Source organism: Vanellus vanellus (assembly GCF_965231255.1).
Source record: "Vanellus vanellus genome assembly, chromosome: 3".
Taxonomy (NCBI): Eukaryota; Metazoa; Chordata; class Aves; order Charadriiformes; family Charadriidae; genus Vanellus; species Vanellus vanellus.
In genome coordinates this window covers 9,261,365-9,289,012 of record NC_138907.1, presented here as the reverse complement: position 1 = coordinate 9,289,012, position 27,648 = coordinate 9,261,365, and the positions used below count along the sequence as shown (strand labels likewise).

Sequence of the window (27,648 nt, the reverse complement as noted above, 5' to 3'; positions counted from 1 at the left end):
CCTGTGGGTAGACCCTTACTTGTTTTGCACTCAAACATTCAGCATTGGTTGCTTTCTACTGGATTTTTAAAAGATTTAATCCCTCATTTGAAGCTATCAGACTTCTAAACCAAAGATCCCTCACGAGTGAATTTGTTGCCAGCGTTCTGTAAATAGGAGCACATTAAAATCAAAGTTTTGACTCCTGGCACAATGGCAAATGGCCTTCTCGGGGCTCTAACTCGTTCAAGCTGGAACATCCACAGTGCTATGGGTGGAGATGGAGCGTCAGGGAAGTGTTTGGGGAAGAAAGGCAGAGCTTTCCTCTATCCAACACTCTCATGAAAAGCAATCAGCCCTCAGCCAAAACCTCAGAGAGAGGCTTGCTTGCTTGTTTCTTCCCAGTTTTCTTTTTTATGGGAGAAAAGGAGTGCTCTGCAAACAGGAAAGGACTGCTCTCCAGAGAAGTGTGACTACTCTCTCCTAATAATAATAGAGCAGGGAAGCAATCTAAGCATTTACAAGAATTTGGAGCAGAACACAATCCAGACTCAAATCAGATACACGCAGTTGATCTCTTGCAAAATGTGTCCACTTCCATTTGGAGATGAAACCCAGTTCTCAGCCAAGGGTTTCTGAAGGGACAGCATTTGTTTGTACAGATCTGGGGTGAGAAATCAAGGCTGTATGTTCCTTCAATAACATTTTAGTAGGATACCCCAGTGTTAACTGCCCAATGCATGAAGCAATACTAATCAGCTAGGCCACCGGGAATGAGGTTGATCCACTTGCTTGTCTAGACACTGATTTTATCTAAAGGAATGTGCATGTATAGAGGGGAAAATCCCAACAAACCACCAAGATGAAAGCATAGCTTTGCGGGTTTCGGGTATACTTCACACCTCAAACACAGCACATAACACAATTTTAGCAATGCAACTACTATCAAACATTCTTGAAAATATTGACACCTGAAGCCTGATGCAGGGTTGTCTGTTTAATTACTACTCTCAGGCAGTACCTCAGAGTCTGGAAAAAAGTTTCTTCCTCCTCCCCCCCAAGCTAACTTGTTTTTCCATTGAGGATTAGGAAGTATTTATTAAAACATAAACAGTAAAATCAATTGGGGATTATATTCCCAAACCAAACAAAAACAATCCAGCCTCAGAAAACCGGAGTATTTTAGCAAAGATGTGCCTTAATTCATTTCCAAAGCTGAAACCAAGAAACAACTACTGAAACATTATATAGTGAGGCGGATGCTGTTTCAGTAATGCCACAGATTTCCAGTTGAAATCAATGCTAACTTCCGTTACCTCAGGAAAACTGAAGATTCCTACCAGAGATCATTTCCAACTTTCTTTACTGGCTTCAGGAAACCATATCCCTTACACCTGCTGAGACCTTTTCTATTAACTAGGCCAGTTCTAAGAGAAAACTATTACTATTTGTACATTCCACTTATTAGTAATTTCCATATATTTACACCATGTCTTGCCTGGTTTTATAAGCTAATAACAAAGATGCATCCATGTTAGAGATCAAAATTTAAGCCAAAGAGTCAAGAACTAAAACGCAGCGCTCCCCTGAAAGTGCAAGAGGCGGACCTGAGGACCACGGCAGAGCTTCATCCGAAACCCAGTTCATATTCAGTGTTTGTGGAAATGGCATCTGCATGTTCTTCTGCAGAAATGAAAGCGCAGTTCAAGTAGAAAAGGATACAGCACCCAAAGTAATTTAGATTCTACCTTCTGAAGCCTAATTCAGATTTACAATCATCACAAAATCAATTTTAAATAAGAGGTCCTTGAAAAAGAAGAAACAACTGCAAATATTCCTGTCACTGTTTTTTTCCCCTGCATCTGCAGTGTCTGATTAGTCAAAACTCAAATTAACTTAACTAAAAGTTGCTGTTTGTTATTTTCACACAGCAGGAACTATGTCAAACTATGACGGTATGTGATGACTCCATTTTTTTTGTTATTGCTGCTTAGCTTATCATTGAATCACAGAATGGTTTAGAGTTGGAAAGGACCTTGAAGATCGAGTTCCAACCCCCCTGCCATAGGCAGGGACATTTCCCACTAGACCAGGTTGCCCAAGGCCACAGCCAGCCTGGCCTTGAATACCCCCAAACAGCTTGTTTCTCTAAAACCCTTGAATTATACAAGTAATCCAACCTACCACCATTCGTATGCATTTATTGAACTCAAAGGAAAGAAAAATCAGCCTACGCTATTTTTAAATGAAGTATGTTTTAAAATTTGCTTGTCCTCTCATAAACGTCTCCATATTTTTTCCTAAATATTGAACAGCTTGTCTTTTTCTTCCTTCAAATATCATGCCCACTTCTTCCACAGTATCAACCAGAAAGCATCTGACTATTAGTGATGAATTGCCTTAAGATTACAACAAAGCAAATGACGAACTTTTACAATAACCCTTTCCCTCCAGTTCTTCAGGCGGTATTAATTTGCATGTAAATTAATAAACTCAAATTGAGGAAGCAAAACTCAAGGGAGCTAAGACAATTTCATGTTATTCTAGCAAGATTGCTTGAGGAAAACATACTTTCTCTTTGGGCATTGAGGAGTCTTGCTTGCTTGCGTTCTGGATGGAAAATTTCGCCAAATCCCTATTTTTCCCTGTTGAAGTCACAGCAGTGTGTTTTAAGAGTTACGGGAGCTGCAGAAGTGTAATCACAGTTGTGGGCCTGGGCTCACAGGCTAAGGGTTGGGCTAAGGGCTGCACAACAGTATTCCACTTATCAGCACGCCAGTATCCAGTCACAGTCAAAGGCTTTGGGTCTCTTATTTAACACAGTATGAAAAGATTTGCAAGCCGAAACGACTGACGAGACATCTGATATGAAATATCACCGTTTAAAATAGTAATAATAGGAAAAACTGAGTTAGCAACAAATGACATCTAAGGTCTTACTTACCATAAATTCCTGTTGAAATACAGGGAAATGCCTGTAAAACAAAAGAAAGGAAAAAAAAAAAAAAAAAATCAGTGGGATTTCTGTTTGCTGAACTTTTTATCAAAATCAAGGGTATTTTTAAATGCCTGTATTTCAACACCCGGAGATTACACATTGTAGCCTTCACTGTTACGGCATTCAATTCACAGGCATTTTCACGTCATTATATGAAACACATTCCATATGTTTTCCTTGCTGCCACGTTAATAAAGCCACATTCTTTTTCTCATCTTGAGCTATGAACAACGTTTGAACCCAGAATCATTACTAAAACTGCCTTTTGAGCTAAGAATTAATGCCATGAGCTAAAAATTAATGCCATAAACTAGTACGGTAGGAAAAAAAAAAAAAAGAGTCATATTCTCTGGGTAGAGTGAGACAATGTTTCTTCAGTAGTAAAATAAGCTTGGCTAACTTAAACCCTGCCCTCCCCTGCCTCTTTGCCGTGCCCTCACTCACTATAACCTCCTTTTTTTGTTTCCAAGCCTTTCATTTTTAACCTCAGTTCTTTCACACATGTGGTTTGCGGTGTGACCCAACACAGCGGTATTGGTACAAGCCAAAGGCTTGCAAACTGGTGCAGGGAGAGGAACTAGAAAGTGCTGCGTGAAAAGAAAGGGAACATTTTTGGGTCAGCTTGGGCACCAGAGAAAGTGTGTTGTGCAACAAGAGATGGTTATATATGCTGTGCCAGCAAGAACGACAATTTGCATTTCTCCGAGCTGTACGTGTTGTCTAGAGATTTGCATTTCTGTGAGCCAGCGTCAGTTTTCCACCAGGAGAAACCAAAGCTGTACTAGAGACGTGGTTTCACGAGAGACAATTTCCTTTGTGTGCAGTTGATATGCGATATCACCTTTGCCTCCCACCTCCGGACTGACAGCGAACACAGCTCAAAGGTACAAGAGCACCTGGGACCAAAGTTTCAAATATCCACCCTCAGGCTCCCTCCAGCTCCCCTGGCGATGAGTCATCATACAAAAGAAAGGAATTCTTCTTTACTTAATCACACAGGAAAACATTATTCAAAGCTAATGCTTGCTTTATATTTAACCAGGGAATTAATTAGGGAATGGTGATTAAGAAAGGAGAGGTCTAATGGAAAGAATACATCCTCCCCTCCCCTCTGAAAACACTGAAGTAAAATAAAGTGGGGGAGAATTACAGTCTTATTCCTTCTCACAACCATTACAACTTACATCCTGAAAAATACTTAGCTTTGTAGTTTGTACCCAATAAATCAACGAACCAGCTCTTTAAGGAAACGAGGAATGGAGTAGAAAAAACCCCAACACACAGTTACAGAGCTCAGACTGAGGTGGCAACAGATGCTCCAGCAATAAGAGAAGCATAAAGGATGATTTTGTCCAGTTTAGCAAGAGATTTCAGAATTCACCACTATTGAAGTTTCACATATTAAGAGGTAATTGCTCCAAACCAGTGTTTTGTTTTCCACTTCGCCCCCCCCCCCCCAAGTCAAGTAACAGCACGCACTTTAGATACTCCTATTGGCCACAGGGAACAAATAAGAGAGGATTTGGGCTCATTCTCTTACCGGCCCCACAACTTTGGCCAAGAGGAAACAATCCTCCAGCACCACAATGACTTCAGATCCCCTCAGGGGTGGCAAAGCCACTCACCTGGGGGACCACCGCTTGGGGAGGCTCTTGGTGATCTTGGGATTGACAAGACCGGCCGCTGCACTATGGGACAGGCTCAGCACACACCGGCTCAGCTGTGTTTACTGAGTGCACTGGAGCCGAGTGCCCGAAGGGAACCTGCAGGCTCCGGGGGACTGGGCATCCTCCTCCTCAGCTTTGCTTGGGGAAGAGAAGATTAGACAACTGCATTTTCAGCATTGCAGACGCTTGTCGCATTTGTTCATTTCCATTCACAGAACACACTGCTCTGAGGCAGTTTAGCAAGCTTTAGCTCGCAATCTGCATGTTGTGCTGTTTCTTAGCACCTACTTTAAAATTACTGTGTCGACATGTCATCACTACCTTGCTTCCAGTTTCTGCCACGCACCTGAAACATATCTCAACGGAGCTACGAGAGTGTGTAAAATCCCATCAAGCTCCTTCCAAATACTGGTCTGTGCCATAACTTAGATGAGCTCTGCCCTCTCCTTCGTTCAGAGATGATCGCAGCTTATAACCAGCAGATGTAATTTCGTAAAACGTGACAGTGCTTTTATTCATTCAAGGAAGGCCCGTGCCCGAGATCACATATCAACTGTGTTTCCTCTTGGCTCCTAGGGAGACTATTTAGTCTAGATGCCAGGTTGAAATTACTGGCAGAGCAGTAATGGGGAACTCACAGCGTGGATATCAACATACCACAATGTTTGGCTTATGGACAAAAGATGTTAAGGTTTCTAACCTTTTCTGTGCATAATAATATCTTAATTATATATTTGATTTCAATAAAAAATTCAATTTCACAGTAGGAAACATTCATTCCTATTTCCACAATAAAACGTTTCTCATCTTAATTTGTTGCCGGTAACTGCTACTTATTGACTAACCTTTAATTTCTTTGCTACTGAAATAGCGTGGTTGCTTTATTCCGGGGCTAATAAGAAATACTACCCTGACAGCACTCAAAATGGATACAACTCTGGAGCAAAACACAAGTCATAATGGCAAGAGCTTCCTACTACTCTACTGCCATCATCTAGAGAAAGATGCCAAATTAAATCAGCTGTGTGAATACTGTAAGACTGAAATTGATTTAATTCCTGTAGGAGAGGATGTGGGCGCTCAGCCTCTGGTACTTTTTAACCTGGTGTTTCTTTACGAAGGCTACAGCAGCAGTGCTAATTAGGGTGAGATGTAATGCAGTTTCATGAGGAAAATTTACAATAGTCACCATGTGGAGGCCACGTTGGACTCTAAGACATTTCAATAAGAGGGATCTGAGTATTTAAATACTTAAGGGCTTGTCTACGACAAGGGGTTCTAGTTCACACTGAGCTGCGATGTATTAACTGTTATACATTAGATGAATACAATTGCTATGTCTACATGACCAGATGCCTCCTACTGCACTCCTAATAATTGCTTCCACAGAGCAAGGACTTTCTTCAAATTAAGTGCTCGGCATTCTGCATCGGCATCCCAGTGTCATTTCTGCCACAACCAAGCCACATCCAAGGTAAGCACTTTTCTTCCAGCACATAATACAGCAGACAAAAATTAAATCGAACACAAATTGAGCTTTCTCTAATTTCACTGCATCACCTCATGAAAGCGGACTATCAAACTAATGCCTGTGTTTGAGAGCCAGTCCTTCATGCAACTTTCATGACTGAATCTTCACAAAGCACTCAGGAACTTTTGAGGTCTTTGTTTTTATTAACATTTGAAGTAGCAGCTCCTGAGCTGCCTGCCTTCATCCCCTTGACGTTGCTAGGAGTTAGCCATTCACAGCCCCTCTTTCTGACCTTCTCCCTCTTCTTTCCCAGCATGTGGGAACTGGCCCCGGGTCTTGGCTTTGAGCACTGCACCAGCGCAACCGTATTTTCCATAGTGGCCAAGAAAATGATATGCAGTTGTTTCTCTTCGCCTGGTTTTTATGGACCGAAAATGACTAACTTGCCTTCCACTTTGAAAGACTAGCCCTACAGCACCTTAGCAGCATTAAGAAATTGCCAAAGCACTAACACCCAGACCAAAGAAAGATCCGAAGCTCCAAAAACCTAAGTGCCAAAACACTCTCCATGTCAGAGATGCAGGAACTTGAATCCTTGCTTCAACAGGAGGAGAATGCCCCTCTCCTGCCGCTCAGAGGAGCTGACCCAAAACTCAGCCAAACTGTACTGTTATAGGTGCCTGTTTATAATTTTTAAAGTTGGACCCAAGTTTTTGGTTTTCAGCTTCCTTTGTTTAGATCAACATATTACAGTAAGGTGAGTTCCTCTGTGCAGGAGGCACCCTTGTCTTAAAAGTAGTATAGTGAGCACCTTTGCCAGATTGTTTGTCTTCGAGTTGGTGATTGCCTCATGAACTGAAGTGGCAGGTGAGTGGGCAGAGAGAAAATTGCTTGTTTAAGAGCAGCCCTGACAACACCGCTCTGCTGTGATTCCCAAGGGTGAATGCCGGAGGGACTTTGCAGAGGTAAAGCACGCGGTTACAAGGTAAAGCTGCCTATGCTAGAATAAGCTCTGCAGCGTAGAGTACAATTTTGGACTTTTCACACCTTAAGTTCCCATGGGTGTTTTCAAGAAGTTCACTGTAACATAAATATATTTGTAATAACTTTGTAGAACATCACAGCTTAATAATGTTGGTTTCCTTGGCATTTTGCTACCTCTATGACTTGAGATGTCCAACTTAAAACCAAGTATTTATTGCCTAAAGTGTATGCTTTCTGCCAGAAAAAAAAACCCACCCACACGTTTAGATAGCATGCTATGAACACCTTTTAGCATGCAACACCAAAAAGCTGTGGCACGTACGTCATGGCATCATGAAGGGCTGTTATCGGGACTGCGGCACAGCACTGTGAAAGCAAAGTTTCAGCTAAACCACAAAGGAAACTAAATTTGAATGGTATCAATTGTATGAATAATGAATAATTTGTTTTCATAATAAGATTTTATGATTTGAGTCTAGTGGGTGGTAAAGAGGTGTGATGGGGAATATAGTGGTGTACATTTATCACTTGGAGCACGTGGTCAAGACACTACAATGGTAGGGAATGTACAGGACCTCAGCCAGGGAACAGGAAGACGGGAGAGCGCTTGGCATGGTTTGACATAAAGTGTTTTTCATTTCCCTTGTTTGCCTGGCAATGTGCATTTTGTGGTCCTTACTCACCCCCTAGGTACGGCTGATATTTTGAGATGAATTGTGCTTGTCAAGGTGGAATATGAAGTGGCAGAGAACACGTGGTCCTAGATGAGCTTCAAGAAAACCTTTCAATTCTTTTAGTGGCAGAAAATTATGCTTAACCATCAGTTGCAAGTGCTCCAAACCCATTGCAATCATTATTTTCAACATACAAGCAGAGACATTCAAAACTGGAAACCCTTCAAAGCTCATCCGTGCCCACCCTGGCAGCTGGCGCACACAAATGTAACACCGGCTGTGCACAACAGCACCACTCACCTGCTGTGGCCCACTCCCCACAGCATTTCAGTCCAGCACCAACAGCCAGTACCTCTATACCCCCTTTATATTAAACCATCTCCCTTGTGCAGACACTGACTTGTGGCACGCAACCGCAAATAGCGCCATCGACACCCACAGTTCAACAGGAGGATGATCTGTAGAGCTCAAGAACAGTGAGAGGGACATCAGTGCACTAAATACCCATCCCCAAGTCAAGCATCAAGCAGCGCGAGTTAGCACCACGGGAACCAGCAAATTACTGCTCCTTTCACCTTGCCATGACCATTAGTCTGCTGTAATTTAATTTCTGTGAGCCTAAACGGTCTGAACCCACTTATAGCACCACTTTTCAGTGTGCGTCAACAAATTTCAGTATCGGCTACACTGATATTCCCATTGATCAGCCAAAGCTCCTAAAAAAATTGGGTGCCTTAGATGCTTCTCAAAATAATGCACTCTATAAAATCACCTAACTCCAAAAAGCACAAACCTATAAACTTCAGGGCCTATTGTACCTCTTAAGCTGCACAAAATATTAACAGGGTACATACATACATATTTAAGATATCGTTAACATCAAACATTCAGAGTCAAGTTTTGCTACTTTTACTAGATCAAACTTATAAACCAAATCATTTCAATAAACTACTAACTGTAATACTATCCTGTTGCCTTTTAAAAGTCCTTATACTAATATCTGGAAGAAAAATAAAATGAAAACTTATGTTATTTCCCCATCAATCTCCTGCCATAAATACTGTATTTGTCATCATTCTGCACTGTAATTTAACGGACAACAAATTTTGCAAGTAACTACCGTTCAAAGAAAACTTGTTAATAGAAAACTCTAATGCAATTCCCTATACTGAAAACGAAGAGAAAAAAAATTAAATGGAAGAACTGAATATGAGAATGTTTAATACAGACCACATTAGCATGTTTATTAATCTGTCTTTAAAGAACACCAAAGTAATTACTGCCTCAAAAATGAGTCTCTGGAATACACCAGATCACGCACAAACCTTCAGGCATTCGTATGAGCTCCCTCGCGTGAGCGGCACCACCCAGCTGATCAGCACAGCCCGAAACACTGGGCCTGCAACCGCCAAAAAAAGCCGAGGGGAATTTTCTTGTAGAAGCACAAGCATCCAGCTATTTTACATGCCCAAAAGCTTACATGCCAGCGACATGCAAGTTCTGAAAGGATGCTGATAGCTGACAAAACGCTGGTCAGGCAACTACAGCTGAAGCTCTGGTTCAGACCCGATGTGAAGCATCCTTTCTGTATTGTGGGCTCAAGGCTTTTCTATGCACCTTCAGTCACCAAAATATAAGTTAATATCGCACAAAGGACAATGGGTTGAGAAAGTGGTACACGGCAGTAATCAAATTTAAAATAAAAACCTAACAGCTGGGTGGCAAATGTTTATTTAGAGAGATGACCTGTCACAAAGCTACTGCAAACCGATTGAAGGACTCTTATTTAGTAAAAATGATTTGCAACAAGTGCATAGAGAACTTCATCATAACTCAGAAAACACAGAAATCCAAACCAACTGTGTGTCAGTTTTGCGGAGGATCTCCACAAGTTTCCCCTGCGGGTCACACTTAAAGACTGCTCCAGATAAGTATTTACCTCAAAGACTGCAGTTTTTCTTTAAGTCTGTCTATTTATACAAAAGGGCAGTTACTGAAAGAGGCCACCTGAGAGGTTAAAAGGGCCAAAAGAACATCTTTAGTATTTCCCATAAGCCAAACTAAATAGACCAAGGGGCTGCAGAGGAGGCTCTTCCTTTGGTGACCTGTTTGCCACAAAAGCGGCAATATTCTTATTGTCAATTAGTGTCTCTCCTCTCACACAATGTGTGAGAAGTTTCTTTAATTTTTACTGAAATAATTAAAAACTTTAACCAAAGAACATTCATTCAACAATAAGACTGTGGGGAAAAAAATATTGAGGAATCACTACCAAGATTTACAAATTATTTTTAGCAGCTGTGTATTCTAACTTTATATGAATTTAAAATAGATTTTTGAAAACACGGAAAGCAGCTGCTACAATGAACTACGCAAGATAGTAGAGCACTGTAATATGGAATTAACAGAAGAAGATTCACTACTTGAAGAATCTCACAAAATTTTTGAGTTTTCAAATTTATTATCTTTCAGTAACTTAAAGTAATAGCTCAGTTAACTGCCTGAATAAAGACCTGGACTGAAAGTTGGTCAAATCATTTATTTGATTTCCTCAAGTACGAGCTCAGTTACGGGGTGGGAGCTGGCTGGGTTTTCTTCTAAACTATTTGCACATTTGTAGTTAGAATGAAAAGCTTATAGGGCAACTACGGACTAGCAGTTTGCTGCACATTTTAAAGAGTCATAAACAATTTATATTTAGAAATCATCAGAAATTAAATCATACGTTTCAAGCAACCGCAGACTAGCTGAGGGTGGAAAGCACCTCTAGAGACTGCCTTGTCTACCCCAACCCGCTCAAAGCGGGGCCGTCTAAAGCCGGTCACCCAGGACCATGGCCCATCAGGTTGGAGTACCTGCAAGGATGGAGACTCCACAACCTCTGTGGGCAACTGACTCTGCTGTTTGACCAACCTCCAAGTAAATAAGTGATTTCTTATGTTTGAATAGGATTCCCTGTATTTCAGTTTGTACCCATTGCCTCTTCTCCATTCAGGGGGCACCACTGAGAAGTGCTTCTCTTAACTCCCACCCATCAGGCACAGATACACATTGATAACATCTTGCCACCGAGCCCTTTCTTCTCCAGGCTGAACAGTCTCCTCAGCACCTCCTTCTGTGAAATACAGTCCAAGCCCTTAACCATCTTTGTGGACCTTCACTGGAGTTCCTCCAGCATGTCCATGTCTCTCTTGTACTCAGTTCTGGACTTGCCCACTACAAGGGAAGGATCACCTCCCTTGACCTGCTGGCAACAGTCTTCCTAACGCAGCCCAGGAGGATGGTGGCTTTCTTTGCCTCAAGGATGCGCTGCTGGCTTGTGGTCAGCTTGTTGCCCACTGGGACCCCCAGGACAGCCTCTGCGGAGCTGTTTTCCATCTGGTCACCCCCCAGCATATACTAGTGCACGGGGCTATTCCTTGCCAGGGGCAGGACTTTGCATTTCCCTCCGCTGAACTTCATGAGGTCCCTTTTGCCCAATTCTCCCACCTGTCGGGGCACCTCTGAAAGGCAGCACGACCATCTGGTGTCTCAGCCACTCCTCCCAGCTTTGTATCGTCTGAAAACCCCCTGGGGTGCTTTCTGCCCCATCAACTAAGTCACTAACGGAGACCTTTTAATAGTATTGGCCCCACTATGAGCCTCTGTGGTCCACTACTAGTGACTGGCTTCCAGCTGGACTTTGTGCCACTGACCACAACCCTTTAACCCTAGCAGCTCAGCCAGTTTTCAGTCCACCTCTCACACAGAAAAAAAATAATTATATAGACAGAAACATAATAATTGGGTTTATAAGACAGCATCTGCCTAGCATGTTCAGAAGCCATTGCAGTTGAAACACCAATTAAAGCAGCAAAAACACAGATGATGAGGAGGAAAGAGTAAAACACCAAATAAGAACTTAGAACAGATTTAAATTATTCCCCCCCCCCCCCCCCTTTCCGTGCCAACCCATGGCAAAACAGGTTTGAAATTAATGACAAACTGATTTTGAACCACACCTGTGATGCGTTTTCAGCCCCAATAGAGAACAATTACAAGTTTCCTTCATGCTGAAGAGCAAGAAATTAAAAATCCCTTTGCCTTTTTCTAAGAGAAAGACACATTCACTTACACGCCCCATATTGCATCAGCCTCGTGGCACCGCAGAGCACAGAGCAGTTGCTAGGTTTGCCTCTAGGGTCCCTGAACCATCAGTGTCTAATTATTTTGTGAAGAGCAGCTTGAATATGCAGCTTCCTTCACAAGAACAACACAGATACAGCCCTTATTACTTTTTAAAATGAAAGATATATGTCTATTTTCAGAAGACTAATAATACTGGTTAAACATACTCACTTCAAAAAAAACAAAACCCTGTCGTACTACGGAATTCCAGTTCTTTAGCCTCAGAGGCCATCTTCACTGCAGTTTGGGGGCATCTCACCCCCACCGGCATGTTTCTACTCCCAAGATCCTGCAGGATCCACTGACCTCATCTTACGTGTGTAGCGCTAAGGGGACAGCTAGGATCCAGCTGCATCTCACTTAAGCCATTTTGAGGCTGGACTTCTGGTCTAAAGTTCTCTCTACAGTTAATAAAGAGGGTAATTCAGCTCTTTCAGGTCAAATGAATGGCTCTCACGGGGAACCGCTGACTACAGAGTGAAGCTAGATACCTAAGCTAAATTTAGGTGAAACAAATCTCTCCCTGAGCACAGGAAATCATACGTGTTTGCCAGAAAGCACATTCAGGAACTCTCTTTCTCTTGAGCCCTAACCACAGGAATATTCTTTCCATTGATTCAATACAAAATTACTTCTAATGAAAAGTGATGGGCCAGACTTCTCCAGCTTCATGAGATCATCCCGTATGGTAGTCAGTCTCACGGGTACGATGGCAAAGGAGGACTTAAAACAGTCCAGGAAAAGGTCTGTCTGGCACAATCCTGCCCCAGACAGAAATACACACACGCCGGCACTGAGCCGGCACCTCCGGGCCAGCAAATACGCGCTGTTTCTCAAAAGGGCTAATTAAGAACTACACAGCATCCTCAGTCTTGTGTACTGGTCTCATTTCCAGGAGCACAGCTGTGAAAATCAGGTCTGCTGGCCACGGCACAGGCTCGTGGTAGCCCAGGGTGATTTCCGAGTCAGGGGATGCAAACGCCGAGACACACATTGTGCTCGGGAGACACAGACGTCGCAAGCCCGGTCCGAGCCCACGCAGGCTGGTGGGAGAGGACGTACTTAATGCAGCATTAGCATTTCCTGCGTACTGGTCATTACACTTACTACATTCTCAACGAGCTCAAATTTAGTGTGCAGGGCCCTGATCCAAATCAATATTGTGCCACATCTCCAGATCAATACTAGCTTTACATTTATAGTATTTCAAATGAAAAGAAAAAGGAATAAGAACCCCCAAGACTATATTAATAGAAAAACATTCAAAAGGAGATATTCAATGACAGAATTATTTACTGACTGCAGTGACAATAACTACTTCATCCTTAACACTCTGTTATAGCCTGTCCTTACTGCTTCACCTAAACCGACATTCCCAAGGAAACACCGCTGCACCTTTACTGTGGTCTGATTCAGATCTGAGCCAACCTCGCAAGAAAAAGCCATTAAATGACATTAACGTAGTACTGAGATCATTCTCTGACAACCAAGAATAATGAGGTAAATTAAGGGCAGATGGAGGTTGAGGCTTTCCTCTAAATGTCCTTAATTTTGTAGGTTTTAGACATACTGTCTCCTGAACCTCGGTGCAATTTTAGTTTTACTATTTGTGATATTTATAGCTCCCATTTATATAAGTAATATGTAATTTTAATGCAGGTCTAATAGTTCCAACTGCCATTGACACAGATTGTAAAATGAAAAAAAAGGGTGGATGCCTTGTTGAATAAGACGTTGTTCTATTTCCCTTCTTGCCACCTTAGCCACTGCGATACAGTGGGTTAATGTCTTATTTGGATTTCAACTTTGTCAACACATCAAAGATCCTCCCAGGTGAAGAGGAGCAGGGCTACGCAATTGATCTCCCCTAACCTGTAACGTCTGTGTCACTCTGGTCCAGGGTGAGCGACTGAAACGCATGTTTCTTTTTGAGAGAGGCAAGAGAAGCGCCGATTGCCTTGAAGAAGTACATGATGATGAAAGGTATGAGACAGGAGCAGACCTTGGGAAATGTCAAGGGAGATCACAGTCCAAATTGCCTTCTTTATCCAGAATAAATAACAGCAGTTGTGGATTACGCGACTGTAATTCTGTTGAGGAGGTCTGGTAACATAAATCACCATAAAAACAACTTGAGATGCTTTTTAAAGACCAAGAAGGTTATTTGTGTTTTTAAACTTACTTGCTACTGTTCCCAGGCACAGTCTCTACAGGTGTTTCTATGGCTATCCGGAGTCCCCTCAAAGCAGGATTTTTCCCCTCCCTATTTATTCTCTGCTGTCACCCCACTCAAGCTTTTCCCTTTCCGTCCTTCCACTCTGTCCCACATCCGCCCCATTCTGAATTCACTGCTTCCATTATCGCTTCCATTACAGCTGTGGCACATCTGCTTTCAGATCCGCTTCACGATTTTTTTCCTAAGGCCCTTCCTTACTTTCAGCATTGCTGGAGCGCCTGTGCAACGAGGGCAGCAGCTACAGGAACCTCGTCACCATCTGTGGCTTGATTTGGAGCCATTGCAGGCAGCAAGAAAACCTCAACTTCCAACTGCAATCTAAATCCTATTTCTACCGGTTTTCCTCTTTCAAACTGCTGTCAAATGACACAAACAAGTTAAGCTGCACCAGTACTGCCAAAAAAAACAGGTCAACAACTCTGGATGCCGTATTTCTGGTACAGTGGGGTTGGTTCAGAAAATGGAAGACAACACACTGTCTGAAAGAAGGTTTTGGGGAAAAAAAAAAAAAAAAAAAAATAAATCAGCAGCAATGTGTTCAGCAGGGCACTCAAAATGAGGAGTCCTGAAGAAAGGCCAATCCAGGTTTGCAGGTTCTGACACTCATTCTGAGTAACCCCAACAGTGTTTCTACCAAGTTGAATGAATCTGCATAATGCCTCACTTGGCATCAGTAAATGTGTCTCAATAAAGCTTCAATGTCAATGCAAGAAAGGCCATCACACACATTGGATAAGTGGAAAAAACCCCAAACCACTGAGGAAAATATACGTATTTTTTAAGTTCTTCCAGCTTTCATTCTTTTACAGACATTTACTCTTTCTCTCAGTAGGTGATGCTGCAAAAATACAAGGTTAACAATTTTAAATGGAAGCGTGACTTTAATTTTCTATGTCTTCCTCTTTAATATAATGATCCAGACAGATTTTTGTACTGGATTCAAGTAACACTTAATGCCTTGTCAAATTCTGTGTATTTTCAAATGTTTTCTGTGGAAAAAACTGCTGTGTATATTTTTAAAATAGTAGAAGCGGCAAAACCAGAGAAAAGGCATAAAGATTTCTCTCTTTTTTAAAATACGTATTTCCCAAATGGAGAAGACCGTACGGAGTAATCAAAACGGAACAGAAAAATATAGCTATCGCTTTGATTTCCCTGTCTTTTCTGTTTGAGTTGCCCCCAGATGCCCTTTTCATTTTTTAAAAAAAGCATATTGAGATCCTCGTGCTGTTGCTTTGAATATTTTTTTTTTCTTAAGGGAAAGACAGACATGAAAAGGTCTAAACCAGAGACACATTATTATTCAAGAAACGTTACAAGGAACAACCACTTGCATTACTAATACTTTATCATTCATGCAAACCATTTAGCGTGAAACAAAAGCAGCGTATATACATCTAAACAGCTACGTATGCCAAATAGACAGCAGTTCTGGAGAACAAATACAGCACACAGAAGGGGAAAAACCCCCAACCAAGACACAGAAAAAAAAATAAAATCCCAAAGCAGTAAGGGAAACGAATGAAATTAACGAAATGAAGAACCTGCATCTGTGGACAGTAGAGGTTAAAGAAACAGGTTTTTCAATTTCTTGTTTTCAAACACTTTGAAGAGAATTGAGAAATAACTGAAAGGTTGTGTACCATGGGCTCCGGTAAGGAGAGTGTAAAAGAGAAAGGGAAACGTTAGTATTGAGGCCCCAGTTCTGTCTTTTCTCCAAACTCCCATTGATTTCGGCGAGAGTCCTGCACATGCGGTGACTCCAAAACGGGGCTCTAATTGCTTGTGTTTTCAGACTGATGCAAAGGCATTAACACAGAGAAATTTCCATTCGTGCTAATGGGATCTGTACGGCCAACAATACTTGTTTTTCTTCCTGAGCATATTCCCCTGGTTCTTGTTCTTTTGAGAGCTGCTTCAACAGAACACTTCTGCCTTGCATTAAAATACAGTTACGAAATTCATAACTAAACAGTACTTTAAACCATATTGTTTAATCTATGACTTTTCCTCTGACAAGTGTGAAAACGTGTGCAATATGACAGAAGGTTTGCTATAGTAATTGCATGTTGTGATTGAATGATAGAGTAACAACCATGGAAATAACTGTCTTGCTGAAATTGCCGCAGAAGGTAAGTTGCTCCTGTACAGTTTTAACTTCGGCACCATCTGTTTTGCCAGTCCTTTAAATGTTCCTTTAACTAGTTAAGGGATTTTATTCTTGTTCGCATAGGCATTGGCACACTTTCTCTGACCTTCTGCACGTTTTACTTTGGAAAGAGCGTCTCTCTGTCCCTTTCTGTCCCTCTCCCCACCTGGGACTCATTCATCCGCCACCCACGTCTGACAGACCTACCACCCATGTTTTCTAAATTGCTGCCACGTTGGCTAGCAAAGAGGAGATTATACATGGGCAAAATGTGTAGGTCCTTTTGAGCATTTTTCCAGTAGATGGAGACACATCCACAAAGTGCTTATTTCTCTAAAAGCTGACATTATTAACCATCAGGTCAAGGATAGAGTAATATTCCAAAATTACTAGTATAGTCAAGACTTACCCAGTTGTGAGATTATAAATATATTTGGATAATAATCACATCGTAGACTTGAATTAAAATGTTAAATCATTTGCAATATAGCACTAAGTAACACTACATTAAACTTAACAGATTATCAAGACTCTTAATTCTATTTTAAAAAACCAAACAGCTGAAGTTAAAAAAAAAAAATGAACAAAAAACCACTTCAGCTAAAGTTTATGCATTGTCCCCTTTACACATCCGCAAAAGCCTACAATGAAATAACCAACACAATAAAACTGTTATTATAGCGTGGCACACCGTGACAGCACATTACGTTACAACAATAAGAACTAAGGTTCCTTCAAATCAAACGTACAGGTGAACAAAAAAAATAGGGGGTATCAAATGAAAGCAGCGCGTTGCAAGTTCAAAACAAACAAAAGGAGATGCTTCTTCACATAAAGAAGAGCGAATGCCACACAAAAGAGAAAAGTTTACGGGAGCTGAAAATCAATATTACAAATTCACCTAAGAAAAAGCCAACGAGGGATTTAAAGCATGAAGATAAAATTTGTGGACCATAAAGTCCCTGAGCGATGAAAAGCCAGGGCTAGGAAAGCGTTCTGACAACTGCCATTACACGCTTGCCCTGTCCTTACACTCCTCGCTGAGCATCGGCTCTTGGGCATGGCGAAGGCCGGACACCGAATGAGACAGGCGTTTGGTCTGACCCAGTGTGGCTGTTCATCCACTCCTCAACAAACTCTCTGCATTACTATGGAGAACATTATGAACAGACTGGCAAGGGGAGGGGTTTTTGTAGCCTAAAAATCTGCAAAAATAACAAATCGCATCAGAACAACAATAATTGCCAAGTAGGAGAGCCACTCAAGCAGCAAACAGCAGACACGGATCATTGAGCCAACTGCTGGCTCAGGCGTAAGCAGCTCACGGAGCCGTCGGCACGCCACCGACGGTCGAGGAGAACGGCACACATCAGACGGACACCAGCTAGCACTCATCGCACCCTCCCTCTCCAGTGACACGAGACTCTTCCTGCTCAGTGAACGTCTCCTCGTCCTTTTACCAAGCCTTCACAGAGTCAGCAAAGGTCAGAACCAGAAACAGCCTAAAAAGGACCTATACAAAAGGCACAGGACCATTGCAACACCTTTTCGCAAGGAGAAGGAACATCTCCATCACACAGAAGCAGCCCACGAGCCTCCTCCGCCCTGCCCGAGACACAGGGTTCTGGAGAGCAAGTCTTTCATCCCATTTTCTGCCATGGATGTCCTTTAGAGCAGCCCTCACCTGGAAAGAAGGTGACAGGCACAGGAGTTTGCTGTGCAACGTGCTCTTGCTTCCCCATGGCGTAAGCAAGGAACGGGTATCACGCTAAGTGCTAATCGTAGAAGGGACTACTTTGCAAATCCATATCCTTGCTGGATTTGCCTCCAGCCACCAGGAAGCTTTTTCCCTTCCCCTGTGAAGTCTTCTGTCTCTGGCTTTCATTGCTTCTTCCCAATGGGCTGCTGTGGGAGGCTTTAGGAAGGGCTACGTTCCTGCACAGCGAACAGCTCTCTGAATCAGAAAAGTAAAATACTACATCGTTTTACATTGCTATTATAGCCCTCTTGCTTTATGACAAAATAAACATGAGGAAGAGGCACGGTTGAGACTCTCCTTTCATGAACATACTGAATACACCGATTGTCATAATACTTTAAATGTTTGACGGATCTTTACTACTTCTGCTATATCGGTGTTTGGTAACTCAGTGTTCCACCCGATAGCAGCATTCACATTACACACCGCCCCCCAAAAAACCACACCATCCCTAGCCATGCCATCTTAAGAGCTGAGCATTTTATTTGCCTTTCCGGCCAGCACTCTTTTCAAGAAGTCATCCGAAATCACTTTCAGAAATTTTTTCCCCCCCGAAGGAGTTAGAACTAATTAAGAACCCATACATGTTTTAGTCGTTTACATGATTCCATTGGGAATTCTGCAATTTTTATCTAAAGTCTTTGAAGTTTATATATAATGTCAGTCATTCTGAGTCATCAGCAAATTACAGCCCTCTTTACTGCACTGCTGGAAACGCTGTTAAATATATGGAGCAAAACTGGTCCCGCCACTGCTCCCCCCTAATACTACTGTTAACCTCTTTCATCAGGAGAATGGCCTTTTTTATTCTTTCTATTCATTTCTCTTCTGCTAATTGATTTCTAATCCATAACTTCCAAAGGCTATCAGCTTCCCCATCTCATGAAAATTTGCGTCTCCTGTCAATAAACAACACTGTTTATTTGCTCGACGATACCTGGCAACAAAAGGGAGGCTTTCACTGCTAGCACAAGCCTTCCTCCTAGTCTAGATAGTGCCAAAAATAAAGCAGGAGCCTATCTCTGGGGCTGCCAGACAGACACTCGAGACTTCCATCCGTAGCTCGGTGAAGGGAGGCACACACTGCCCAGGACGCAGAGTTGGGCAAAAATAGCAATACTAAGTACAACTGGAAGTGAACAGAAAAGAGGGAAGCCAATACGCGTAATATTTCAGTCAAGTTTTGACCTGTTCTAATAATAAATGAGAGCAACAGCTTGAACACTACATGTTATTGAGCAGTGGTCCCTGACCTTCGTTAGTCCACACACCGCAAGCAGCATCAGTCATTGCCTTCCCTGGCACCCGGAGCCCAGAGCCTGCAGCTCGCTCCTTCCTGTAGCCACAGGATGGAGAGCACTGGTAAAGGTCTTTAGCTTTTCTTCTTAAGTAGAAAATACTTTATTTTATAAATGTTATGACAGCAAGCACTACTAAGAAAAACAGTGGCACGCTGATTAGTGCTATATCAAAATACTGTGTTTTAAGCTGTACGTGGAGTATATTTGGGGTAATTCAGCTGACTACCAAAAAAGGACCACAAGCGAGGCACAAAGCTGTCCCATTTCTCTCCTTCAAATTATTCCTTAAAACCTTTTCCTTTTGCATCAGTTTCTAAAAACCTTAACAAAATGTAACGTGGTGTTACGCTGAGCCTATTTCAAATCATGACAGCTAACGCTACCTCTTCAGTGGGCTCCTGCTCTTTAAACAGCACTCTTAAATCCACCAGCAATAAAAAGGCATCAGCTGTGACTGATTTGTTCTCTTCAGCTGCTGGGGTCAGTAAAGACAACTCATAAATTCTTTATGGACTAAAAAGCAGAACATTAAAATATACAGATTAAGCTAAACCCACTTTAATATAATTCAGGATTTTGGCTGCCACTTCACCCATAATTAACATCAACACTAATATGTTTTACTGTATTAGAACAAGTATAGCCATAAGTCTAGCACTAGGGTATGGAACAGAAAGCAGCCAACTCCATAATGCGACTCACAAAAATCATATACGATTTGGCAAATTGTAGCCCCTTCTCCTATGTCCATCCCTGCAGCTGCAATACTCCTTCATGGGGTCCCAAGCCTCCAGAGTTTCCGGGATGTGGCCGCATCATCGTTCAGGATAGTGAAGGGTGGGTTACAGGACACCTGTAACAGATTGCCATTTACAGGAAAGCCGTGTCTGGGAATTGTAATATTATGCCCAATTAAGGAAAATTGTGGGATGACGGAGGGTAGAGGGGGAAAGACAATGAGGATACTAGTCTTACTTTAAGAACACTTGACAGATCAAAGAGATTCCGAGATCATTTGGTTGCAACCGCAGACAACATAAATCTATCAGTATTTTAATGCAAAAACTCCAAGAACAAACAAGTAGCAAAGTAGCTCATAAAATACTAGTGTGCCCCTCCTGCAAAATAATTTGCCTTGCTACATATAGCTGTGGGGACAAATAAGGGGAGGAGGGGGAAAAGGGTCCATCCCCAACTCAAAGCTTTATAGGAAATTCCCAGAAAGCAGTATAATTTGAAGTGTATAAGGTAAAAGATGACTTGTTTCAAGTTTCACTTTTTCCTTGTGCAGACTTCAGAATAAGCCACATAATTTCCTTTTTTAACTATCATAAACGTTTACATTCTCAAAACATCATTAATTATCATGACATTCTGCGACCCAGAGTATTTTGATATTTTTAAGAACGGACAAGTCATACTGAATGTGCCGAGTTACGTTTTGACCACCTCACTCCCGGTAATACATAAATCCCGCTGAACTATTGCATTAGGCAACTGAAGTTGTCGAAATTCTTTACAATCACGGTTATTCCAGAACAGTTTGAACTTGCTAGAGTGTTTGGTATGTTTTTCTCCACATGTTGGTTATAGAAAGATTGAGCATCAAAGCCTGCTCCTGCCTAAACACTTATGGATCGGTCCACAGAGGTAGTCCTTGCTTTCTTGAAGTTGTTGGAAGTTGCTCTTTGGGCTTTTTTATTCTTTCTTTCTTTTAAAAACTACCTTCAAAACCGAGCCTGCGGCACCCGTGGACCTGCCCAGTGCTCCCCACAGCCCTCCAAATGTGACAGCCGCTCAAACTTACCCAGCGGTGCAAACTCTCTTGTGCAGTTATAAACCACCTCTAAAGACGTGGGCGTTTGCTGTGTCACCAATTTCCCTGAAAAAACTAACACAAGCTCTTACTAAGGTAATTAATAGCTTCTCCTGATCATTTTAAGTTAATTCTCCAGAAGTGAATTAAATCTAAAAAGCAACGGCCAAAAATCAATACTTTTGCTATTTTTCCTTACTGTTATAAAGTAACTCCTCCCCCAAAAGACAGATGATATACATTAGCACAGATTTAGTAGATGGTTGTATACAAAGCTGAAATTATTTTTTTTTTTCCTCAGTATCATCTCTAAATTTTACTGCCAATGAATAATTCAAGTTACAGCACAACTTCAATGTTTTTCTACTGCAAAATAATTTACCCCTCTTCTTGAAGGGCAGGAAGGTCCGTTCTTTTGTATTTTAAGCCAAAAAAAGGACAACATATACCTACTCTGTTTCTAATTACTTAAATGCACAAGGAAACTTTTAAATAAATAAAATTGAATCCACTCAAAAACCTGATAGACAATACCTTTCACCACAACCTAGACGCCACGCTTTGCCATAAAATCCATATACAGCAGTGTAAATCTTGAGTCAGGGCTATGAATTACTATAAAAAACAGAGCATAAACTGATCAAGTTTTGTCATCATTAACTAGAATAAATCAACTCTTTGCCCTAAAAAAAAAAACCAAACCAACAACAAAAAAAAGACCCCAACAACCTCTTATTGCGTAAGTCAGGAAGGGAAAGGATCCATACGTAATAGGGATCTGCTATTGGCAGTATATTTTACACAGACTGTGCTCAGAGTCCAGTGCTGGAAGGCAGTACGACACTCGGAGAGGGATCCTGGAGCTTTGCCAAAATGGAAGAGGCTGCAGGATCAGCACCAGAATGACTGGGACGCAGAAGGGCGGCATTCCCGGTACTCGCCTCTCCTCACATTGAGCCTGCTGCGTTGAAGCCTTAAGCGCTCAAGTTTCGCAATATTCACTTTTACATGGTAGAAATAGTGATCTGCTCAAATAAAAATAATAGCAGCACACACTCTTCTCCGTAAATATTCCTGCTGCGGAGACGAAGTCAATCCTGTCACACGTGGGACTGGCAATGGCTGCGCCTACGCCGTGCATCACGTTTCTGTGAAACATTTTACTTTAGCTGCCTTTGTGCTGCTACCATGTTCATTTCACATTTATTGAATACACAGAGGTAGTTTAGCCACAGAAAATACGATTTTCAATCTCGCCAGTATATTCACTTCTTTGCCGACAGACAATAACTGAGGAAGAAACAAAGTGGAACGCGGATTATGCATACCAAGTGAAATCCAGCTTCACGCAAGCACTGTCCTATATCCAAGCAGAATTTAAGGACAGCCAAGTTACATTTTGGTAAACCACAATGGCATAATAAACCCACCAAACTTGTCGGACGTTTGGAAGCCCTACAGAAAAAAAGCACACAAAAGCCGTCGCCTAAAGTCATTCCAGCTGAGACGCCTCAAATACAGACATCACATACCTCATTTCAACACAGATCCATAAAAATCTGAACCTGACCCAAGACGTAGGCCTTGATCAGGTCGTTATCTCACACATTTTGAGAAGAACATATTCTGGGTGCTACCAGAACTGCAACAATAGGCTTAGCTGAACCTACCCTAATCTAGGAACTATTTCCCAGTGAGCCGCTGTCTCGAGCGGTCCCTTATTGAAAGGGGGTGGGGGGGGTGGGGAGGTCAATATTTCCAAGGATTTAAATATTACAAATATGCCACTCAAATTTCCCTATCTGCAGCGTATCACGATAAGAGATTTTATTGGCCCTGTGAAATCTGCAAGCGCCGGGAAGGCTGCTGCGTATTTTCTTGACTAAGCCAATTTCTCCATCAAGGAACTATTTACATATAAACAGGCTTTGCTATAGAGCATGCCATGACATTAAAGATAGAGGGGGAAACAAGTGTCTGAGAGACTGTTACCGAACACGAATGTATTTGAAGCTTGCAAAGCATTTCCTTCAGCACACAAAACGATTTTTATTCAGCCATCTCTATCTCACGTACATTTTTAGGAAGATAAGCGCTCTGAGCTACCAATTAGACCGTTTAGCTCCTGAGAACGACTGTAATAAAACTCTGCATATAAAGATAGGTTTAAAAATCTTTAGGGCTGCCAACGCAGACATTAAAAAAAACAATCAAAAAAACCTCTAGAATTAAGATAGTTCATACAGTTTTTCACTCATTTACTCTTCCCTAGATTTTTTATTTTTTTTTTCAATTTAATGATTACTGCATTTCTTTCCACTGAGCCCTAACTCATTCAGTTCATGAAAACGCAATTCAAGTCACCAGCACGAACTAGGTTATTTTAAGCACCTTCTAAAGCATCTTTAAATGTCTTGCCCCAAATTCAGGCCTTCCTGAGTCTCCTAACCACGTGTGCCACCACACAACATTCAGTAGAAAGGCTTTGTCAATGTCTGAATCCATCAGTGGTATGAACTGGACTGGGATTCAGATGGACTCGTGACTGCATTTCAGATGAAGGAGCCAGAACGCCATATGCAAAGTTTTTGTTGGCTTTAGGCTGGCTGTACTCTAGCAGAAAGACTCTAATCCAGTATAAAATTAGTGAGGTGCAGAGAGGTAACACCTAATACGACTAGGTTTTCAAACTTAAGCCAGCATAGTGATTTTATGCCAGAACAGTGTTGTTCAACACATGGCCGTGGCAGCCTTACCGCAGCAGTGAGAGCCCCCAAACAGATTTACTGTATCATCAAACCACAGTTGAAAGAGGAACAACTTGATTTCCTGGTGTGGGGTATTCGCACGTGGGAAAAAAAAAAAAAAAAAAAATCAGTATCAGAGTTAGACATACAGCTGCCTGACTCATCTCTTTTTTTTATAAAAAAAAATAATAATAAAATAGTGATTTGTTACTGCTGGGGAGAAATCTGCATTTCTTTTGATCACCGATGAGCTCTCCCGACACCCAGCCTTTTAGAGCTAGATCAGAAGAAGAAATTTTGGGAAGAGCGCACACCTGTCCCTCCGTTTTGGCTGACCTAGAAAGCAACCCTGCGGCGTGTCGCACGACCCTACCGCGCCATCGCTGCTCCGGCCAACTCCTCCGCTCCCAGCAGTGAGGAAATGAAATCTGCGCTTGGGTACTAACAGCGGCGACGCGGAGGAAACGCGCTTCTTGCCGAGCCCCAGGTTTTGGTTGCAGACTCACGGTCTGAGCACTGAGCCGACGCTGCCCGGCTGGCCAAACCTGGCCGAGACGCTCGGGCTGCCGGCAGCCTTCCGACAACAGCAAGCGCTGCTCGGGCTCGCAGCTCTGCTCACTCAGCGTACCTTACACGCCTGCCTCTTAAAACCAGCCAGTTTTCTCATTTCCCGCTGTTTCTTTACGATTTTGAGATGTTTACTCCTAAACTGTTTTTCAAAAGAATACGATTTCCAGAGAAAAAGTAAATTCACGAAACCGACAAATATCTGAGAAACGAAAAAGCACAAGAAAAGTCACTCTGCTCAACCTTCTCCTAAAAGCAATAGTTTCTAACAGTTTAAGGAGGATTTCAGCTCCACACACACATGTGCTTCACCCACGTTACCTCCTCAAGGATTTGCTTCCCTGCTGGAGTGAAGTCTCACTTCCAGTTTCCCAGTTCCCATTGCTTGTCAGCTTGCGCAGCATGAGCTGGAATTCTGGTACTTCTGGTGATTTCAAACACCAGTAAATCCGCTTATCAGATCTATGAAGCTCTACAACCTTCTGATTTCTTCAATAATAAAACTTAACGTCCATCAGCTGCTCAGTGACAGTAGCCACGTTATCTGCCTTCTATATTGAAGAGCGTAAGACAAGCAGCCCTCACCATCGCAACCGCTTTTGGTCAGACCATGTCTAGTTCCAGGCCATCAGAGAAAGCATCCAAATATTTACAAAAAGATAAAAAAAAAAAAGAAGAAGTCTTCTCACCTGTTGGCAGAATACAGAGGCAAGACGCTTTAGGAGTAATTTGTATTTTGGTACGCTCCCGAGTGCAAAATTAAGTTGCTTTTAGTTTATGCTGCCCTGATCTTTATTAAATATTTCATTTCTATTTGCATCCTTGAAGCAGTGACATCTTGCTGTATTAGCAATCTTTGGTTGGAGACAGATAAAAAAAACCCACCCAGCCCTCATCCAACTGGGGTCTGATTACCACAGCTGATTACGTTGACTCAAACCAATGCCTGTAGTTTTTCTCCTTCACTGTTTCTTTCTGGAAAAGCCCTCTAATACTCTTTTGGAAGTTTCCCATGCTAGCTGTACTCTGCCTTGCGTGCTCCACCTATGAAAGTTTTCTGAGCTTAGTTATTTTAAAACTATTGAGACGAGCAGCTATTTCAGGGAGCCTTTGCCCTCAGCAGCCTGCCCTCAGATCGGCCCAAGGCTGGGGGCTTCGCAGAGTCATTTTCATGAGGTCATAAATCAGCAACGCGAATCAGGTACGTCGTTAGCATAATCTTGTTAGCTTACAAAAAACACTCCACGCATTAAAATCCTGTTTCCCTAACAAAGCAGAAATTAACAGCCGCAGGCAACTTCTCAGCTGGGCAGTTCCTGTGCCAGGCTGGAAGGCTGAGCCGGGGACCGGCTCGCACCCCATAGCAGATGGGGGCTCCTGTCCTACAGAAACAGCCGGAGTCACAGGCCAAGGACTAAAAGGTGACACAGCGATGGAGCATGATGGTTTCTGCCGGAGACATGACTACGAGATATTCCCGGCAGAACCTCAATGCCGCTCTGATAAGCCCTACGGCCAAGAAGTCCCATCTGCCTATTTCCACTTTTGGTCACACCTCCAAGTTTTTTCTCCCCAGCTCTCCTCACCAAGCACGTCCAAGTCCATCACCAGTACAGTCACCAACTGCATTTGCAAATAACACTTCTCCGTTTTTAACAGTATTAAGTAAAGGAAAAACAAGGTTTCAGGAGAACATAATCTCTGCAGGATTGAACCCACCAGCAACATCTCCGGTTGTGAAGCCCCATGCTATAAAGCTTTCCCCCTGCCTTTGGGAGGCATTAAGCAATTCTCCCAGGCTCTGCGGGGTCCCAAACTACACCACCGAGTATCACCAGTGCTCCAGAGTCACCTAACTCCAGTTGCTCCTCCTTGCGGGAGTTATGGCCAGTTGAAAGACGAGGAAGAGAGCTTTCTTACAACAGCTCTTCAATTTTAGATGTGGGAACAATACACAACTGTATCATCGCCAAGCATTTCCCTTGCAGGGTAGGTGCACCACAACTAGTTGATATACACAAAGCCGAAGCTGCCGTGCTGCTGACTGGATCACAGCAAAAGCACCAGAAGACTTCAATAAAAACGAGCTGAGGGAAAAAAAAATAAAAAATAAAAAATTGGCAAAATGATTGTTTATCTCCTGCTGTTCTCCTCTTTCCTTTGAGCTCAGCCAGGCTGGGCTGCCTAAGCCTGACATCACCGCACTCCCCTCACATGATCTGCTGCTCAGGGGTTCAAACAAAGCGACGGGCATAAAAATCCCTAATCTTATACCAGCAGCTGAAGTTTACAGGCTTCGTATCCATCAACATCCTCCAGGCTCCAACCATTAAAAGCAAAATACCTCAGGAAAAACTAACAACGAATAGGGTAAAATGGGAATAACTCCAAATTGTTGACATCCCTCCCAAAGTGTTTTCCTGTCGTTTTGAGTTACAGACACAGCAGGCTTCACCAGCCCCATCTTTGTGATCTGTCCTATGACATAACTTCCCATCTAAGAACAGATATATCCATTCTTAAAATTACAATAGTGCTCAGAAACTCCTACAGTTATAATCGTACAATGCACTATTATTAAAAATATATATAGACACAGTTACCATCGCAAAAGACTTTGTGCTGCGGCGTGGAAGGGGACAGGGATTCGCATCAGCTGACCTCCAGCTCTCTGCACTCCTGAATTATCATTTTTTAACCTTGGGGAAAAAAATGAATTCCGCTACCGAATAAATTTAGCATAGAGTCAACTTAATGATCACATTAGTCCCTGTCTGTTCTCCCAATACCCACTCACTATTTAATTAACCTATTTTTGTAGGTTACTCTAGGAGCTATTTTTAGGTAGTTTAATCTAAGTTATCCCTTCTCTAAAGACAGTTACACGAGTTACCTCTCTTCTACCAAGTGTGTCAGCGCCATTCGGGTGTTGGCAAGACAACGGTTATGCCAAAGCTTGCTCCCACTTCATTTGCCAGTATACTGCTGCCCAAAATTAGTGAGGTTTTTTTTATCTGGTTCATACCTAGGACAACAGAAATCACTCCTGCTACTTCACCAACCTGCTAGAAGAGGGGTTTTCTTCATTCAGGCCAATAATGCAATCATCATCGTGGGCCGATTTAATTGGGGG

At 42.3% G+C, this 27,648-nt stretch overlaps 1 protein-coding gene across 3 annotated transcripts in view; it reads right to left on the bottom strand.

The window, feature by feature from the left end:
• Positions 1 to 27,648, bottom strand: part of MACROD2 (mono-ADP ribosylhydrolase 2) — an 891,867-nt gene that overhangs the window by 291,867 nt on the left and 572,352 nt on the right. For all 3 annotated transcript variants that reach the window (XM_082481410.1, XM_082481412.1, XM_082481411.1), the window contains exon 7: positions 2,924 to 2,954. In XM_082481410.1, the coding sequence (XP_082337536.1) occupies positions 2,924 to 2,954 (31 nt within the window). The remainder of the gene's footprint in view (positions 1 to 2,923; positions 2,955 to 27,648) is intronic.